At 42.9% G+C, this 19252-nt stretch overlaps 2 protein-coding genes across 2 annotated transcripts; both read right to left on the bottom strand.

Annotated features, from left to right (window-relative positions):
* Window positions 1-2062: 2062 nt before the first annotated feature.
* On the bottom strand, window positions 2063-10599 carry LOC131284953 (uncharacterized). Its single transcript, XM_058313811.1, has 9 exons — window positions 10062-10599; window positions 9682-9989; window positions 9325-9609; window positions 7038-7157; window positions 6690-6906; window positions 3087-3253; window positions 2855-2966; window positions 2470-2768; window positions 2063-2403 (listed from the first exon to the last, which is right to left on the bottom strand). Exons 1-9 carry the CDS (start codon window positions 10586-10588, stop codon window positions 2063-2065), a joined length of 2376 nt encoding a protein of 791 aa, XP_058169794.1. The 5' UTR covers window positions 10589-10599.
* A 1299-nt stretch (window positions 10600-11898) lies between these two features.
* On the bottom strand, window positions 11899-13980 carry LOC131289957 (CLIP domain-containing serine protease B9-like). Its single transcript, XM_058319309.1, has 4 exons — window positions 13841-13980; window positions 12740-13244; window positions 12363-12652; window positions 11899-12285 (listed from the first exon to the last, which is right to left on the bottom strand). Exons 1-4 carry the CDS (start codon window positions 13920-13922, stop codon window positions 11987-11989), a joined length of 1176 nt encoding a protein of 391 aa, XP_058175292.1. The 5' UTR covers window positions 13923-13980; the 3' UTR covers window positions 11899-11986.
* Window positions 13981-19252: the final 5272 nt, after the last annotated feature.

Raw genomic sequence — 19252 nt, 5'->3', positions numbered from 1 at the left:
GGTATTGAAGGGAGGGAATTCAGTTGATTCAGCGATTATCTGACAGGTAGAACCCTATTGAAAACACCCTTGGGGTTCCACTAGGAAGTGTTCTTGGACCAATTTTGAAACACGTGAAACAGGCAGAGTCACTTTTGAATGAAGACGTGGTGGCTCTGGATGACTGGTTGAAATACAAGAAACTCGCATTAAACGTTAGTAAAACACACTATATGGTAATGTCGAGGAGGGAGTGGATCGGCCAGCTTTCCATTGCCATCAACACGGAACCAATTGACCGAGTCTCCCAGATGAAATCTTTGGGAGTCATTCTTGACGACGGGCTTACATTCAGTGCACACTTTGATGGGGTCATCGCTAAGGTGGCAAAGAAGTGTGGGGTGATGAGTAGACTGGGGAACAACCTAAACTTTTTTGGGAAAGTTCACCTCTACCAATCAATTATCTCACCGCATTTTGTCCATCAATATTGTTCCTCGGCAATCGGACACAGCTCAAAAGGTTGCAAAAAGTGCAAAATAGGGTAATGAGGTTAGCGTTATGTTGTAGTCGGTACACGCCGTCTGCTGTTACGTTGGATGTCTTGCAATGGATGTCGGTAGAGTAGCGGATAGTGTACCAGACTATGATACTGATATTTAAACTCCTGAGGGGCTTGTTGCCGGGGTACCTTGGAGAAAGAGTAGTTAGGGGTTCTGACGTTCACCGGTACAACACTCGAAGGGCTCATGATCCTAGAACGTCGAACTTTTCGACAGTATTTGCTAGAAATTCTTTGTTTTGTAAAGGTATACAATGGTATAACAGCATGCCTAGAGAGATTGCCGAGGCTGTAAACGTTTGCGAGTGTGCCGTGTGCATTAAGCAGGTTGTTAAGTAGAAGCCAGTAGAATGTGTTATGTCTCTTAGTTGTATATTGTGAAAATTTAATGTTTGTAAGTCGTTGTCGTTGCTTAAAACGTTGTATGTTAGGTTAGTTCGTTCAGCACTTGAAATCAATCATGAATTATGGTTTCCGCACTTCACCTATTGGCACGACAGGATTGAGACCATTCGGAAAAGGTTTACAAAATTGACAGTACGATCACTTATCTGGTGAAACTCGGAGTCATACTCTGCATATCACTTTCACTGTTTTTTCTAGGATTGGAAACATTGCGTAAACGACGGTTGATTGTTAAAAAAGGTAAATGGTTGAAATGTAAAAAAATGATTCAGCCATGCAGAACAAACATCTAAACTCTATGTTATTTTATTACTCAAACATTTCCGTCGTATAAAACACATTGTCATATAAAAAGTTTAAAAAATGCGAAAAAAAAACAATCAATCCATTGCACATAATCTGTTTCATTGCAGATTTATTGCCTGATAGTTTCCTTAATCTAATCGATGTAAGGTGAGACCCTAGTGTAGATGCCTAGCTAGTCTTCCAGGGTGTACTGGTTTCCTTTCGAAATGACTTCCTCCTGAAATCAGTAGAGCCGGCGGACCATAAGTGGCCCGCCGGAGTCACCGCTGCACGAATCTATACCAAATATGCCGCTGGCTCAAAGTTACTGCTCAATAAGATTCGCTTTGCCCACTTCTTCGCACATTCCGCTCGGGAGAATATAGGAATCATTGCCTTTTGTTTGATACCACTGTGTTCTGGAAAAGCCTGGCTATGATCCCATATGGCAGAACACAAGGACGCTTTGATTGACCCTGTGTTGGAGACATAGAAAAAAAACCTAGCAGTACTTGCAGAAAACAGTACGCTCATAACGATACATGAAGAAAGGACTTTCACTGATCTGACCTTTATCTGGGTTAACAAAGACTTCGGGAGGATATAATCGGTATTATAGTGGCGCATAGGTCAAATAGACGTACTATACATTTTCCAGCTTGTAAGGACAATACAGGAGTCCGATGGCTGGATATGTAAAAAGGTTTAAAGTCTTAGCAAGCGATATAGATGTTCAATATTGATCATGACTCAATATTTATTGCACTTTTTAATATACCAAACCTAAGTAATAAAAATCATTGCATGGTTTTGTGGCATGGTTCTCTCATCTCAATCGTCCCACGAAGGCATGTACGTCCGTATCCATGGGAGATAGTGGTATACGTACGTGTAGACTCCCGGCAACCCTGCCACGCCGCAATCGCGCACCCCCAGACTCACGATGCCCGTTATATTCCACACAGCCCGTTTAAAGTCATAGCTCATCAGTGGTGACCCACTGTCACCGGAGCAAGTGTCCTTCTCATGCTCACCTCCGGCACACATCTGGCCCGGACCGAGCATGAACTTCCACGGTTGGAACGCCTTGCTGCACGAATTGCGCTCAACGTACGGCAGGCTCAGCTTCAGCTTGATTGGACTGAGTACGTTTGGACCTAGATCGTTTTTAACTGTAAGAGAAAAAGATGTTCGGTATGAATTAGCGGACCTTACGATGATACAATAAGGTCTCTTACATAAACCTGTTCGCCCCCAGCCGGACACGCTTATTAATATGCGATTAAAGTTAGTGTCCTCAAAGTTCTGCATCGGGAGACAGATCGCACGCAAAAAGTCATCGAACGGTGGTGTACGCTCGATTTTAATCAGCGCTATGTCGTGCTGCTGGTTTGACGAATCCGAGTTATAGTCGGGATGGGGAATGACTTCCTTCGGCTCCATGTCAATCTTGTCGTCCGAGCAATCCTTCAGGTTATCCTCGTACACGCAGTCGGGATTGGTGTGGATGTTGTACTCCCGCAGGCGGACGAACTTTCTGCGAAGAGACAAAATCAAACAACACTCATTTAGTGATCAGTTGACGTCTTCGTGGGTGATCGTTCTTTGCACACTGTCACCTACAGGCGTCCCTTTTGCTGCTCGAAGTTCCTTCCGGTCACGCAGTGTGCCGCCGTCAGCACGTAGGTCCGACTGATCAGAGCGCCTCCGCAACCTTGTACCAATGTATTATTCTCTGGAAAAACGTAAAATAAATCTGTTAAGCCACCTTACAAAAACTGGGAAATATTCAAAGTTTGAAAATCGGTTGGCGAAAGTTTAAAACCAGATTTAACGCTTTAAATTTTAAACCTACCACGCTCGTACAGCAGCATCGCCATCCAAGGAAATTCATCCAGCTCGGCCAGCTGACCGCCGCGAATCATCACGGTAGTCCGGATACCACACGAGTCATCTGACCGGATCGAATTCCAACTCGAGGCACGATCTTTTGATCTATCTGTCTCTTTCACATACGGTTCACTAGATGATAAGAGTGAAACGAAAAAAAAACACACTTTGTATGCATATCGCACTTGCAACAATCGTACTTCCAAAATGAAAGGCATCCAGCTTTCTTTGCCTTATATTTTACAACTTTATTTTACACGTAATGTTCGTTTTGTGGTTCGTTGTGCCGAAAAATTACATAGCTTTTCCAATCTTGCGTCTTGAGAAGAGGCCGAAGGCGAATCCTTCGATCCTTTTTATACATAAATAAAAAACATCGCCGTCGCGACGTCGTTTTTGTTCGGCCAGCTTCATTGGATCGAAACGGTTCCAACAGCTATCTACGAGTCGTTTTATCGGATAGGTTTGTATATCGGCTATATACTGTTTGTGTATCGGACGCTTCCTTCTCGTAAACAATTTCCAAGTAATGTTAAAAAATTTCATCGAAATTAAATTTTATTACCAATCAAACGAAACACAAATCACACTTGACCCAAAATAACAACACTAGAAGAGTTCTGAAGCTGCTTCTTCTGATTAAATATTCTGATTCGGTTGATGTTTTTGTGGCTGCTTCTGGTTTGAAACTACCGATGCTTCTTTTTTACGTTTGTTTTTTAATGCACGCGCTAACGACCATATTCAAGTTTGAGCAAATTTGAAACTCTAAAAAATTACACATTTGAATATGACCCTTTGACCATGCTATGGATCCGCGACAGCCGAGCGGTAGTGCCGGTTAGAAAGTCGGCCCATTAGCGATCGGGCTCACCACCTCGACGGCGTGGGTTCGAATCCCAACCGAGACTGGATCCCTCCCCTATACGAGAGAAGCGCGCACTTGGCTTGTGGACTTGTTTATTGAGCGGGAATACCTATACTTACGAAATACATTAAATGTAAATTGCTCGTTCATCTATACTTATGCATAAAACAAATCGTATTACATTCTTGATCGGTATCCTATACAACAAAGAATATGCATCGCTCGTACATTGTTCACGCAAATATATGATTCCGATTCGGAACATACTGATTTGAGATTAGGTTCATACAATTATCAACTATTTGAGATTAAATTTATACAACGTATTGTTTGGAAAACCTTATCACTTGCCGGTTGCCCTTTGGCTTTTAACTCCCGCTGGCCATCGTTGTAAAATTCTCGTTAACTAATAAAGGAGTAATTATTTTAAAGCGTTTCGCGTTATCGGTTGCAATTCTCGGTATCAGAAGAGCCACTCGTTGATAGGTGGGATTCCTAGTGCTTGGTAAGAATTTCTTTGCAAAGGACTCCTGATGACTTTCTAGGAATCGATGTAACGAACTGGTTTACGACCGAAGTGCGAACACACGAAACAACACGAAGTCGTAAAAAGATGTATAAATTTACAAGCTGACCCAACGAACTTCGCCCCGTCCCATATTAACGATACGCTAATATTGGAATAATAAAATATTGAAACTCAAGGGAAGCCCCATAGATTTGGTTCACGAAGATGTCGACACATTACAATAACAGATCCATCTTTAAGTCGCGGCATATCAGATAAATCGAAAGAATGTTTTAAAATTCCAGTGAACGATTCACGGCTTCGTTTTCATTTTCAATACGATTAATCAATTTATATGAGCGCAATGGTCCAGCTGGAGTCATTAGCATAGGTTTTTTAAGCAGCTAAAATTGTACGTGCACTCAACCAATCGTAGTTTCGATACTATGGGGCATCATCATTTCATCTATCATTTTTAGTTGAAGCGAATTGGCAAATAGCGGGTTGCAAGCCCAAGTTACTATTCACGAAGCAGAACATTTTTAATTTAAGGATTGGTGCTGGCATTTGAATTTCAGTCAATAGAATGCTACTCCTAAACAAACTTACATTTTCAATCAAATGTCATTTTTATACGTATTTCACAATCAACGGGACTTTTTATGGCTTCATCTAAATAATCTTTATATTAAGTATAAACACTTTATTTATTGCAGTTCATTCATAGATTCCAGTGATTATTATGTGTAAAAGCAAGTGTAACTGTGTTCTTGCAAAGTTGCACACCATACTCATCGCTGTCTTCAATGGCTCAAACAAATCGAAGGTATTCGTTTTCGATGGATTGTGTAAATTTGTTCTAAAGCGAAATGAAATCACACCTCTATGTATTTGTACCGGGCACCCTTGTTTTTGCATAATCATTCCTCCGATACTATTTATTTATATGCAAAGTAACTGCGAAGCAAACAATAATCTCGGAATAGAATCGCTGCTGCAAGTTGGAATCTTGTTTCTTTTGTTTTTTTTCCTTGCTGTACTCCTAACTCAAGAGTTCTTGGTGAATTTTTGAACCATTCTTCAAATATACTAAACATTGAAATAAAAAACAAAACCTGTGGAATGCATAACAACGTATCGGCTCGTTTGATACTTATCGTTTGATTGGCCAAGCGGTTTCTTAGTTTAATGTGTACATCGTATATTTAAAATGCCTGAAGTTTCAATTGAATCATAATTCGTTCGTTTGATTCTAGCGATCGCGCTTGAATTTTAACCCTATCACTCTATGTGGGCATCTGGATGTCGCCTCGCTTATGTGTGTATTTTGTTGAGTTTTCCTAGTATTCTTGCTGGAGTCCCAATAGAATCCACTTTCTGATCTTAACCGATCTCTCCTTCTCTGTCTTTGTTCCCACGCTTTGATCAAGCCCTGTTTCAATCTAATTAGTAATGTCTCTATCACCATGCGTTTAACGCTGTCGTTGTACGCATGCATACACATCTCGTTCCAGATGCATCGTATACGGGAGGACAGGTGCATTTCGTTTTACGATTGCACTTGGTACCGAAAGTGACAATCCTTTCTTTCACCGTAATCTACATACGACTTGAGCATTGGTGAAACAACAGCTTGAAATACTGTTTCTTTACTTCTTGCGTACGTGCTAATGCTTGCAGGTGAAAGTTCTGCGCTAGATCAAAGGACCTTCTCTGGTATACTTCAGGCATTTTATGGCCAACCTTCTTGGCTATTTGTTCCTTCTTTTGCTTTCACTTTTTTGTCGCTTTTGAAACTTTTTAGAACTATTGGCTACTGCCACCCACTTTTGACGTGGCGTGACAGTCAACGTGCTAAACAGTCGGTATGGTGCTCCTGCTGTACGGCACACTTTGAAGGCATCAGCCAATTGGTTGTTTGATGCCCGTCCGCGTACAGCAGCGAACTTCTGTTCGTCTTCAATGGGCCCGATTAATTGCTATTCGATTAGAAGGTGTGCGAAACAGGGGCCAGGTCCAAAAAATCCCCGATAATTCATAGGTTGTTGTTTATTACGGTTCTGGTGGTTCGTTATGACTCACAAATTCTCCGTCACCTCCTCCGGCCGTTTGCGTCAATCTCCGGGCAAATGGGTTTGTTTTTGGGAGATCGTACTCCACATGCGTCTGCCTGACGCCTTAGGGTTACTTACCGGTAGGAATGGCTGTTGCGCGGACAGCACACATACGGCACCGGCTCCGAACCGTTGCACTGGATCTGTTTGATAAAGCTGAAGCGCGCAATCGAGCTAAGGTTGGACACGTGGTTGATCTTTCCGTACGCCTCACACTCACCCGGTGGCCGACATTCGCCCGGAGCTTCCTCGTTTGGAATGTCGCAAAGGCGCACCGGATCCCATGCTGCTTCCTCTGTTGGACGTAACGGTTCAGTGGAAGAAAGGCCCAATCAATGACGAATCTCAATGAAACAAGAAATAAGAAATGGAATCCACAAGTGTAAAGCGGAATGAAGATGCAAGCGGATGAAGATGCCCACTTACCTTCGGAGGCAAACACCCGCGAAACATCTAACAGCGACCCGCACAGAAACAACGGGAGCACCAACGATGGCAGTAACGAACGCACTCCGGTACCCATGATCTTGACCGTGGGACTCTCAACTAGCAAGTAGAATGACGGTCGGCTCCGAGCAGCTGATAAAGCACCGCACGCTCGACAACGTCTTATGGCTAAGAATGTATGTGCGAAGCGAATCGTGTTTTCGTCTCAGCGGCAACATAACATACACAGCGCGCGAGAGCGGATCTCTTGCGATCAGTCGATCGCGCGAACCCCCCAAAAGCTCTCGCTTTTCTTCACGCTTCCTCGGTGTTTGTAAGGAATCGTCTTACCACATGTGCATATGTTTTTTCTTTTACCACTTCGCGATTCGCTGTTCCTTTGGCGAGCGCCTGACACGTGATTCTTCCCCCACCGGTTTTCACTCGTTAATCCCCTGAAAAGGCGTCACGATCAGGTGCCGTGTGGGTCACAGCACCGGTAATGTACTTCTTACACATGGGGAGAACATAGCAAACTCCTCCGTAACGGAGAGATCGCCACCACCAACTTCGCCACGAGCACCAGCAGTAGACGCGGGAAAGCTCTTGTCGCCCCGAAACAGTCTGTACCTACCGTCTTCATCATTCAACGGTTTCGTTTTTCTACGCCCGGAGCTCAAGTACTCCAAGTCTTGTTTTTCCTCCTTCGCGTAAGAAGCGCGTACTTGGCTTGGCGACCTGTTTATTGGGCGGGAATTTCTAGTGTAATGGATCACGGGATTTCCATAGCCTATAGGTGAGATAGGTCTCTTGAGGTCAGTACATATTTGGTAGTATGCTGTTTAATAATTGCAATTGAGTTTTGGAGACTTCCAGTTTGTTCTTCAGGATCCTTCAGGAGGATGCGTAAACATGGGCTATTCATATCAAATCCCGCTTGCATTTATTGCAATCTATAGTGGAATTGATAATATTTTTTTCATCTTTGATGAAACGGTCGTACTTTGACTTTTTTCGTAATTGCCTTATGTAGTCTATCCTCTCTTATACGGGGAGAGTCCGGTATCGAGCGAGATTCGAATTAGTGCCTCTATCGGGGTTGTCCCAGGGCTAGTGGGCCTATATTCTAATCGCCTCAAACAACCTGCTGTCCTGAATCCTTTAATAATCAATGTGTACGTTATCAAGGTGATGGCGTCCAGATCAAAGGTTATCAACGGGGAAACTAAAGTGTTTCGTTTTGCTTCGCCTTTGATTGTTTTGTTTGCAAACGTCATAATTATTAGCATACACATCCCAAACAAAATGGTGATAGGCCGAGTCGCGGGATGAATCAAACTAGGCTTACGTTTCCATTTCTCCCTGGTTATTCTTCTTACGCGGAAAACCCAAATCAATTGGTGTAATACAAAGTTCTCAATATCGTAACACTCAAGGTCTTTCCAAATGTCTAAATATATAGCACATGCGAAACAATGAACATCAAATTCCGGAAATATATATTTTTAAAGTGCCTTCCCTTCCCGGAAATGCGTTATTTGACCCGTAGGTCAACACTATAACATTTTACAGAGTTTTTGCCGGTTCTTTATCCTGCATAGTTTTGATAGTTTATCAAAAACAAATTGTCTTTATTTTTGGAAATTTACAATTATGCTCTTGTTAAAATGTCACTGTACTACTCTATACAAACGGCTTCATGTGGTATTGCGGAGTCACCGATTGATTACCGTTAGAGGATTCTCTCAGCAATCTCAGTCTGTGGTGTGACATGAATCTTTTCCCAGGACAAAATAGCCTATTATCTATGATTACCAATTAAAAGGTCAAATATTGAGCAGATTCTATCCAATCCATGACTTAGGTATATACAATAACCTTACATTTCATGTTCACTGTAATAGTATGAGAACTATAGCCAATAAGACGCTAGGATTCGTCCTCAGAAACACTAAAGAAAGCAAAGTCCCAACGTGCTTTAAAACGTTGTATGATAGCTTAGTTTGCTCCGTACTCAGTAAATCAATTATGTAATATGGTTCCGCACTTCAACTAACGACACGACACGATTGAGATCATTCGGAAAAGATTCACAAAATTAGTGCTACGATCGCTTCTATGGCGGAACTCTACGCTATTTTATTACTCAAACATTTCCATCGTCTGAAACACATTTTCATATAAAAAGTCTTAAAAGGGCGAAAAAGTCGATCAATCTATTGCACACAATCTCTTTCTTTGCATATGGTCAGTGGATTCAGGCAATTCCACTCGATCGGTACTTATTGCCTGATAGTTTCTTTGATCCAATCGATGTAAGATGAGACCCTAGTATAAATGCCTGGCCAGTCCTCCAGGGCACACTGGTTTCCGTACGAAATGACTCCCTCCTGAATCCAGTAGAGTCGGCGCACCATAAGTGGCCCGCCGGAGTCACCGCTGCACGAATCTATACCAAATATGCCGCCGGCACAAAGTTGCTGCTCAATAAGATTCGCTTTTGCCCACTTCTTCTCACATTCCGCTCGGGGGTATATCGGAATCATTGCCTTCAGCTTGATGCCACTGTGTCCTGTATAGAGAAAAATAGAGGGGCATAAGTTAACGAAATTGACAGAGACAGCTTATCTTCAGGAGTACATACTCTGACGTCCAGTATGCCCGAATCCTACAACCGTGATGTTCACATTTGGCGCCGTCGGGATGAAGTTGCTCGTCGGTAAACACACCGGCTGTACATAGTTGTTGATTTGGGCGTCTTTGTCGAGCCGAATTAACGCGATGTCGTTATGCTGGTACTTGCCGTTTTTATCGTACCCAGGGTGCACTATCTGTTCTTCGATGCCAAAGTTTTGTGGAGGATCCGCGCAATCTTCCTCCAGTGAATCTGATTCCTGTTCTACACAGTCTCTCTCGGTGGCGGTATTATGCTCTCCGAGCCGCACAGAAACCCTGAAAAGCAAGAAGAGGATAAATAAATTTGACGGGTCGGAGCTAAATCGAACGAAGCACGATTTCGCTTACAATGTTTCACCATCGTCGATTTTTTTGTTCGCAAGACAGTGAGCCGCCGTGAGAACGTAACGAGAATTTATCAGCGAACCGCCGCAATTGAACGCCAGTGTGCCTTTCTTCGATCGGTACTGTAACAGCGCGTACCAGGGAAATTCATCGAGCGCTGTAGCATTCCCTCCGATGATCCGGTCGGACAGCGTATCCAGTCCACACTTCCACTCTTTCGGATCCGGTAAGCTACCGCGTTCAGAAGTGAGGTTTCTGTCCGAAGTCGTCACCCCGTCCGGACAGCAGATTGTCACTTCGTTCGTTTTGCACTTCAGCTGCTGGAGGAATTCGATCTCATCTTGCGTCAGCACCCGGTCGGATTCGAAATATTCATTGTATATGCTGGAACACTGTTTCAACGATCGACAAATACCATCCCGATGGTCGGGCGTTCGACAACTATCCTGACAGCGTACGGCTTGCTCGGGTCCGAGCAAAAAAAGCAGTAAAACAAACGCTGGACCAACGATCCGAAACGCACTCTCCATGATGATCACGACGATCAGAAGAACCAAGATCAACTGAACTGCCAAAGGTGCACACCACACGATCGAAGCGGCGGCCTGTAGAAGGCGTTCAAGGTTATAAAAAACTGGTTACCGTCTGCCTGTGTAAGTGGAAGCTGCGAATAGCATGGTAATCGGGTTGGTTGTTGATATGATTACGGGTTTGGTTTGTATTTTAACGCCTCACACATATACTCATCAATGCGGTTAGATTTGTAAATTCGGAATGCAACCGATGCATTCAACTACAATACAAATAAGTTGAAAACGAAGTGCACATAACAAAGCCCGTAGCAAATTGATGAATGAATTTAATTAATGAAAAACATAAATACTTAGACTATTAAAAAGGTTTTCGCACATTTATAAAACGCAACTATTCTTAGTATTAATTGGTAGCACTCGGCGAACTGAATGAGTCAATGAACTTTCCCTCTAGAAAAAATTGGAAAATAAACAAACAAATCAAATTATTATTGTACGATGTCTTTTTTCCAATATTTGTTTATTCAAATTTCAAAGTGAGTGTAACACAGGTAATAGGGAAAATCGATTAATAGGACTTTAAATTCAAATGAACGACGAGGATCGAAGTATTAATTATTTAAAGCTATCTTTCTCAAAAAATACCACACCATACCAAAACTTTCTGACAGCGCTGGATTCTGATTGAACAATATAGAGTGTATCATATTCATAATTGATAGTGAAAGACAAATCCAAAAATTTATTAACAAAGTAGTCACCAACATAAAAATTTAATAGAATACGAAAAGTGTAATTTTTAAACAATCAATAGTTAGAAAAGTAGATTTGTTCTGAAATTATTAAACTTTGTCAGATTTTTTTCTATATTTATGATCATGAGTATTGTTGGTAAAATACACACCCTTTAACTGACTGCATAAATGTTAATTGATCTGCGTAACTCTAGAAAGGTTATCTGATGACAATTACGAATCGACCCGGCGGAAATAACCCTTCTTGTCGTGATTGTCCAGTATGAAGCTATGAACAATGCTATGAATAATGTATTAAATAGCGCATAATATGGTGATTGCACCCGTGATTAAGCGCCTAATCAGGCATTGTTTGCAATTGTTTAGCCATCGAGTAATATTCACATCTTTCCTACAATGTTGTGACGGATTCTTTACAATCATAAAAAACACGAAGCGAATATCGAAACAAACACGATATAAAAGATTTTTTTTTTAACTATTTAGATTATATATTTTGCTTATGCAAACAAAGTTTGTTCGTCATTCGATAGTTCTTTACGGTGTTTCGTACTATGTACTTCGTAACTTAAAAAAAGGTCCACGAAAATTCGTGGACGAGTATTGTCTAAAAACACCATGCGCTGTCACGTTAGCCGTATCACGCTCTAATGCTGCTCCGCACCCAATCCATATAGGCCGGCACGTGCGTGTAGATTCCAGGCCAGTCCTCGAGACCACACCGGTTGCCATACGATACGACACCCTCCAGGAACCAGACCTTCTGCAGCTTCATCAGCGGGCCGCCAGAGTCACCGTGGCAGGAATCCTTGGCAAACTCACCACCGGCGCAGAGCTGGTTCGCCGTAATCACCGCGTTCTTCGTCGCATACTTCTCCCTGCAGCGCTCATGGTTGTACACCTTGATGCCCAGTTTTTGCTTGATTACGCTGCGACTACCTGGAAAAACCCCCGAAAAGGCGACGAGTTTTATCAGCCCGATGTAGGCGAATGAAATTCAATCCGTTGTCCCTCACCTTTCAGTGTGCGCCCAAAGCCTGTGACGTAGTTCACTTCGCCCTCGTTCGACGCACGGAAGTCCGTCAGGGGCAGGCAAACCGGTTTCACGAAATCCGTATACTGGATGGTCTGCGCGAGACGCACGAGGGCGATGTCGTTAGCATGTGACGCTTCGTCGTACTGCGGGTGAGGAAGAGAGCTCTCAACTCCGGCATCGATCGGTGGATCGGCACAGATCTGCTCCTGATCTTCCTGCACACAGTCAATCTCCGTGTTGGTGTTGTACTCTCCCAACCGCACTCCGACGCTGCGAAACCAACGGGTAAGACACTCGGATCAATTTTTTTGAAGACGTTTTTGCGACTTTGCAGTCATTCGAGCCCTGGTCACTTACAGTTTACCCTCCTTACGTTCCACCTCTCCGATCACGCAGTGCGCAGCGGTGATAACGTAGCGCTGGTTGATAAGCGATCCACCGCAGCTATACTTGCGCTCCAGCTTCCTATTTTCATACTGCAACATCGCCAACCAGGGAAACTCGTCGATATCTGCATTCTCCCCGCCGTAGATGCGAATACCGATACTGGTGCCGCATTCGTTTTTCTTCGGATTTGGCAACAATCCACCAGCTAGCTGCTGTGAGACGTCATTTGCCGGAGCAGCCGTATTTGGGCGGACCGTGGCTGCCGGTGCGCCCGTCGGTGCCACTACCGGGCTCGCGCCATTGCCTGGGCAGCACACGTACGGTGCGCGGCCAGAGGTTGCCCCGGAACATTGCGAGCGCTGAAGAAAGTCACGCTCCTCCCAGGTGAGCAGACGGTCCTTGAAGAAGTTCAGTATACTCTCGCACTCGTAGATGGAGATGCAGCGTCCGCGCAACCTTGTCGGGGTCGTACATTCTGCAAGTAGTGGAGGATGGAGGCTATAATTCACAAGTACGACATGAAACACAAATCGGCTTTCAGCTTCATCTTCTGACACAACAGTAACCTTGGCCCTGTTCGGGACTCTAGGGAACGCGATTATAACGATGGTGTTTTTTCCGCTTCGGGCTTGTTATCACCCATCATTTTGGCCTTGATCTGGTTCAACTTCCAGCATATTTTTTGCATTAAAATAAAATATACACACACATACATAAACAAACATGAACAAATATACGCGTACAGAATACGGTATTTGGCACCGGTGCGTTCTGGTCGTAACTGTCGAGAAAACCGGTCCCAGCTAACTTTAGCCTCATATTCGTCGGTTGACTGTGTCACTCTAGGTCACTCAATTTTGCTTGCATCACCTTCCGAAACGCACACCAAATCAGTCGCGAGAACCAGAAAAACCAGAAACAGCTGTACAAATGTAAAGCCACTTGTAACGCAAACTGTACGATCGTGCTGAAGAACTCGGTGCTAGCAAGATGATCGCAGGTTCGGGTAGACCGCAGCTTGCGAGGACCTTAATAAAAAGAACCCAATAGAGCGAAACACCGCAAACTTACGTTGCTGATGAGAACCTCCGATACAGACGGCGAGTAGTACGATCACTGCGGCCCAAAAGGGTCGTATAACGGAACGAACCATTTTTACACCTTTTACACTTGCCGATGCGGAAGGGCTATGACCTCTAGACTTGTCCTAAACTTGCCTGAAGCTCCTTCGTTGCCTCAGAGGTTGACCTCGAGACCGTTTAGCACTTGGTTAAATCGAACCAGGCACGTAGACACCGTGGTCGCGGGATGCTCCAATCACATCCAGTGCGATCGAGCTCCGATAAGCTACTAAAAGTTGAACAGCGGCCGATCCGATCGGTAACACTCGCACCACCGCCGCGTTATTACGGCGTCTCGCTCGAGTGTACGTCTCGCGAGGAAAGGTTTGACCGGTATGCAATGTTCGTCTGGTGCTTCGCGAGGCCAGCGGGCCACAATCAACACATCTACGAACATCGGGCTGTTTATTTTGAAATCATCGTTAGAAGCGTTGTCGGCGAGCTCTGCCGGCCACTAATAATACGGGAAGTCCGCACCTTCGCCAGTATGCTCTGTTTGGCGAACACTATTTGCTACGAAACGGTTGGGGAAGTTTTGAAGTTTTCTTTTACTTTACCCAGTTTACCCAAAATAAAAAAACACATAACTGTGACGTTATTTTCCAGATTGACGTTATTTTCCATCGCTGGCACACCTCCACGAGACACGATCAAGCGGTCGCACAAATACTCTTTTAATTCTAGCTTCTAAACCCTTTAAGGACTCACCGCAAACCGGTTGGAAGGAGAAAGAAGCCAAACAAAACCCTTGGCGAGCTGACATCAGGCAGCCAACAAAGAAGCTTAGCTAAAGCTCAAATACTGCCTGATGATGCATTCGCTGGTTTTTGCATAATAATGCACCGCAATTAGCAGTCGCTCATCGAAAAAGTGTTGAACAGCACGGCAAACATAGGAACCTGTTTCCGCGTGTGCAAAAACCCAGGCGAGCTTTGACCGGGCAAGTGCAAGGTAAACGTTGTATTTGAGCAGCAACTCAAACATCCAACTAACAGAGGTTTACACGATCGGAGGTGACTCAGCGACTGAATGTTGGCATTAGTCAAACACGCGTGTCTGGCCCTCGATTGGATTTACACTGGCTGGCAAAGGTACAAAGTTGTTGACCAAGGAAATACCATTCAACTGTCTTTTAGAAACTGGTTATAGTTTTCAAAAAAAAAAAAAATATTTCAGAGATATATTGGAATCCTCGATGTTGTCAAGGCTCAGGGTTTTACACGATGTTTAAATATTCTACCGTATTTGTCAGCATTGTTGTAATCTGTTGTTGTCGAACATAGTTACGAATCAATGCTCTTCGAGTAATGCACGACCAGTATTCAAGACCACAATTACTCGGTGTTTGTTCATTTTAAACAAGAAGGTTCTCATTACATCATTGAAACACAAACAATTTCAAACGTCTCTTTACTTATGAAGCAAAATACTTGACCACGGTATTTGCTCGGCTTGTACTCCACTGTTCCGCAATAATAAACCAATCGCATTTTTAATTTTAATTACCACTAAACAGTATTTTTTCCACTTTGCCTAATCAACACATTTTGTAAAGCATGAAATTTTGTGGAATGGATTTTTTATACAGCTTTCCCTTTGCTCGATTAAAGCGCGGCGTACTGAATTTGGGGAAACAACACTAAACCCTATCATATCATAACTTTGCACCCGCTAGTCCCGGTTAAAATTTATGGCGTTTGTGGCAGGAAGTTTAAAAAGAAAACTCATTCGCATACACCGGTTTTTTTTTTAAATATTGCGATGGTTCTTGGTGAATGTTAACACTTTTTTTTTGCTACCGCGGTGTGACCTAATTGATTTTTTTTTGTTTTTGTAAAGCGTCTCGTAGTTAATTTCCTAAAACATACCATAAATTTGCATAAAAAAGTAGGGTAATGATTTATGGTGTGCCTGCTAATCTTCTTAGCTTGATGCAGTTTCCATACTTACGGGCTTTGTTTGCTCCGAAACTGTTTCGTTGCTCCTGTTTGAAGAATTGGTTCTGTTTCGAATGATTCTGATGCCCTAAATAACTTTCATGACGCCATTTTTTGTTGGATAACTCTGAATCGTCCGGAAAATGGAAAGCCAATGCTATGAGAGCTTGAAACAGGAGAAACACACTGTATCTGAGCAGTAGCTCCATGTCGAAATTGATCCGACTGAGCTAAAGGTTGGTACCTGACTGGCGACTGATAGCATGAAAATAAAATTTAAACTCCAATCTTGGTCCAGGAATTTAAACAAAACCTGTTAGTTGAATAACGACAAAAACCGGTTTATGAGTAAATAATTTTTTTTAAACAGAGTTATCTTAAACGATCTCGACTTCGAAATCATATGCAAACAGCACACCCACATTTTTTTCGAACTTTATTTTAGCTTCCGTACGGCGGCTTACGCATAAATTGATTTTATAAGCCCAGCATTTATACAATGTCGTTTACATTAAGCAAATGAAAAACACACCCGAAAATTCTTTGCACAATGCTAGAGGCTGCTGTACGTGTATAGGTGTATTGTTTCATTTTTGAACTCTGTTATGTTTGGTTGAGTTCAATTCTAGTCCGGTCTTTTGGTTTCAGTTTTGTAAAATAATTTTATTCAATTCAGTTGCTTTCGCTATATAGTTTGAGCATCTTTCGTTGGTCATATTGGTACCGTTCTCAATGTAAAGTGTTTTTGTTGTATGCTCACATATAATTTTTGCAATTTTTTCACCTTATAACATTTTTCTTCCAGTCCAAGTCGAATGAATATATCGACCCCGACATGTAAATGATAGTTGATATGCTGACAATGGAGATCCCATTTGTTATTTCTACAGATGGAATATACAAAATCAACACTGAAGCGGAAATAAATATTTAAAATCAAGTTTTATTATTATGCGGAACGTTGTACATCACGTTGTAGAACTTGTTTTTCTATGTTTTTATTAATAAAATGTTTAAGCTACGTTCAACAAGTGATAAAATATCGAGAGCTAGAAACTGTACAACATTGTTCGCCCGTTGCTTGTAATTTTTTCTGCGACCGGCTCTCTTAAAACAGGTTTACAAAACAATATTGCAATACGGAAAATATAGCGTTCCTTGTTTTAAATAACAAATAAAGATTGCAGAAAAATACAGAATAACAAAGTGAGAATTTAATTTCTCAACTAATTTTTCGATATTGTTTGTTAATCATAAAATATACTATTATGAACACTTTTTATAAATACTTTTTTTTATGTGGCGCCTTCAACCGCTGAGCGCGAAATGAAATTTACACATACAACAAATACATAATACGTATATTTTTTTCCGGGCATTATTTTCCATAGGCTACAACTCACATGACATTCTTTTTACGCATATTAAAAACAAAGAAACATTTCCTTTTAAAATCCAGCGCGTTGGAAATGGGCTCTTTTGTCATTGAAAGAATTTGTAGGGAAAGTTTCACCTAACCGAATGAACAATTAGTTTTTCAGAATTGTCCATGCATCTACGAGCCATTTAATTAAAATTGAAATAATTAAAAACGTTTCCTGTTCCATGCGTCAAGTTTTGCACCAACTGAACGCACTTTCCATTTGGAGCTGTATCGCTATGATGCTTACCAAAGCAAATTATAATTAAGTTAAGTGTGTTCAATTAGCGACGCCGAGATGAGTAGAACAATGCCGACCCTTTAGCATGGCCCTTCTAATGGCCGATTCTAATCATGCTAGCTATCAGTACTTCACATATCGTTTTAACGATTCGTTTTTCCCCGCTACTCATCAATCTCTTTTCCGTTGGTAATTCCCGGCGCAGCACGTTGGTGTCCGCGAAAACGGCTTTCGGTGAAACGGCTCATGGTTGTAAAAAGAACGCCGTAAAACCGATTACACCATCGTATATCGTATCACCCGATAAATAATCCGCCTCCAAACTCTCCCTGGTGTGCCATATTAGGAATTTGCATCGATTGCTTAGTAGGAAAAATCCATCCATCGCGGTTCCGCCTGTTTTCCTCATCACGTGCGTCATTTTGAGGGCCACGCACCGCGAAGATGTGATACTTTGCCGCATTTTAATTGTGATTTATGCTGATACGACTTTTATACATTACTTACCCCGTCTTTGCGAGTATTTTAGGGACGTGGAAACCCATCTTTGTTCGGCGGGGGTGTCCCAGAAGATTCGCGCGCCCATTGGAGTGCACACACTTGTACAGGACGAGCATACAATTTGTTTAAAAAATCGTGGGAACGCGCAAAGTGGGTGAAGGACGTTCGAGCGAGGTTTCGAACGGAGGGAGTCGTACAAGTGCGTCTAGTGTATGGAAGAAGGTGTTCGGGACGGAGGAACGTCCTCTCCGTAATATATTAACTATATGGCCGCCTGTCGGAGGAAGAACATATCACGCGAGACGCCGGGAGGTTTGGGTTGTCGCTCACAGTCGTCCCTGGAAAGGGGTTTGACGGAAGATTAATCAGAATCCACTTAATATAAGTTAGCGGAAAGCCTCGCTGATGGTACTTGTGTACTCGATGTGTGTTTTATCTGCCCCACTTGGTGGAAATTTCACAGCGAGAAAAAGGAAACACAAAGTGGGAAGGGATTTACGAGTGATACGTTCAACTGCGTTCAATCTCCTCCAGCGACGGGAACGGCTTTTCCGTAAGCAGTTATTAATGAACGATTAGAAAATCATATCTTTATCGGGATGAAGATGTTCTAGCATGGCAAGTACGCCCCAGGAAAACGCTCCCACAGTGCTCAGCGAAAGAGTTGAGCCGCATGCCGGGCGGAGGAAATCAAATTTTCACGCCCCGGCTTATCATTATCGCGAATCAGCAAAACGCGAAAAAAAAAACGAAAATCATCCCCTAACTGTCACTTTCACTCGATCGCGTGCGGTGCGACAATTGTGAATTGTGACACTCTTGCTCAAGGCGTGGTCATTAAAACTGTTTCTCTGCCGCTTTTCCAGTGGAGCGTTTCGGTCGAGTGTAAGTCGTGAAAATCTGTCCGAACCTGACCGTTGCTTATTTCGCCCCTCGGTGGGGCGTATTCGAAGGAGTTGAACGATGGTGTCCCGGGTGTAATTAAGTGCTCAGTTTTTCCAGCTCTCGGCGGGAGGAAAGCGTGGAGACCATGGTATTGTCATAATTTTTGCCCACGCTCGTCCAAGCCTGCCGGATGAAGAATGAAGCAGAAAATAATGACGGCACCGTTTTTTGCTGTGAAACTTGTAAAATTAAAAAAATGTTCTGCTCAGAAGAAGAAAATGGGTGAACCGTTGGGAAAGGGTTGAACGCGTGTCGCGTTCGGAGCTGAACAAGTGAACGGCGCCCTTTCGCTGGAGGCAATAAATAAAATTGGAAACG

This window comes from Anopheles ziemanni, chromosome 3 (assembly GCF_943734765.1).
Source record: "Anopheles ziemanni chromosome 3, idAnoZiCoDA_A2_x.2, whole genome shotgun sequence".
Taxonomy (NCBI): domain Eukaryota; kingdom Metazoa; phylum Arthropoda; class Insecta; order Diptera; family Culicidae; genus Anopheles; species Anopheles ziemanni.
This window is presented reverse-complemented; position numbering and strand designations above follow the sequence as displayed.

What these genes read in the sequence shown, in the direction of transcription:
- LOC131284953 (XM_058313811.1), bottom strand. Translation starts at nt 10,588, where the DNA reads ATGGAGAGTGCGTTTCGGATCGTTGGTCCAGCGTTTGTTTTACTGCTT. An exon ending in ATCGACGATGGTGAAACATT is followed by an intron (nt 9,990 to 10,061) that starts GTAAGCGAAATC and finishes CTTGCTTTTCAG; the next exon opens with GGTTTCTGTGCGGCTCGGAG. An exon ending in GATGCTGCTGTACGAGCGTG is followed by an intron (nt 2,967 to 3,086) that starts GTAGGTTTAAAA and finishes ACGTTTTTCCAG; the next exon opens with AGAATAATACATTGGTACAA.
- LOC131289957 (XM_058319309.1), bottom strand. Translation starts at nt 13,922, where the DNA reads ATGGTTCGTTCCGTTATACGACCCTTTTGGGCCGCAGTGATCGTACTA. An exon ending in GAACGTAAGGAGGGTAAACT is followed by an intron (nt 12,653 to 12,739) that starts GTAAGTGACCAG and finishes TTGGTTTCGCAG; the next exon opens with CGTCGGAGTGCGGTTGGGAG. An exon ending in CTTTGGGCGCACACTGAAAG is followed by an intron (nt 12,286 to 12,362) that starts GTGAGGGACAAC and finishes GGGTTTTTCCAG; the next exon opens with GTAGTCGCAGCGTAATCAAG.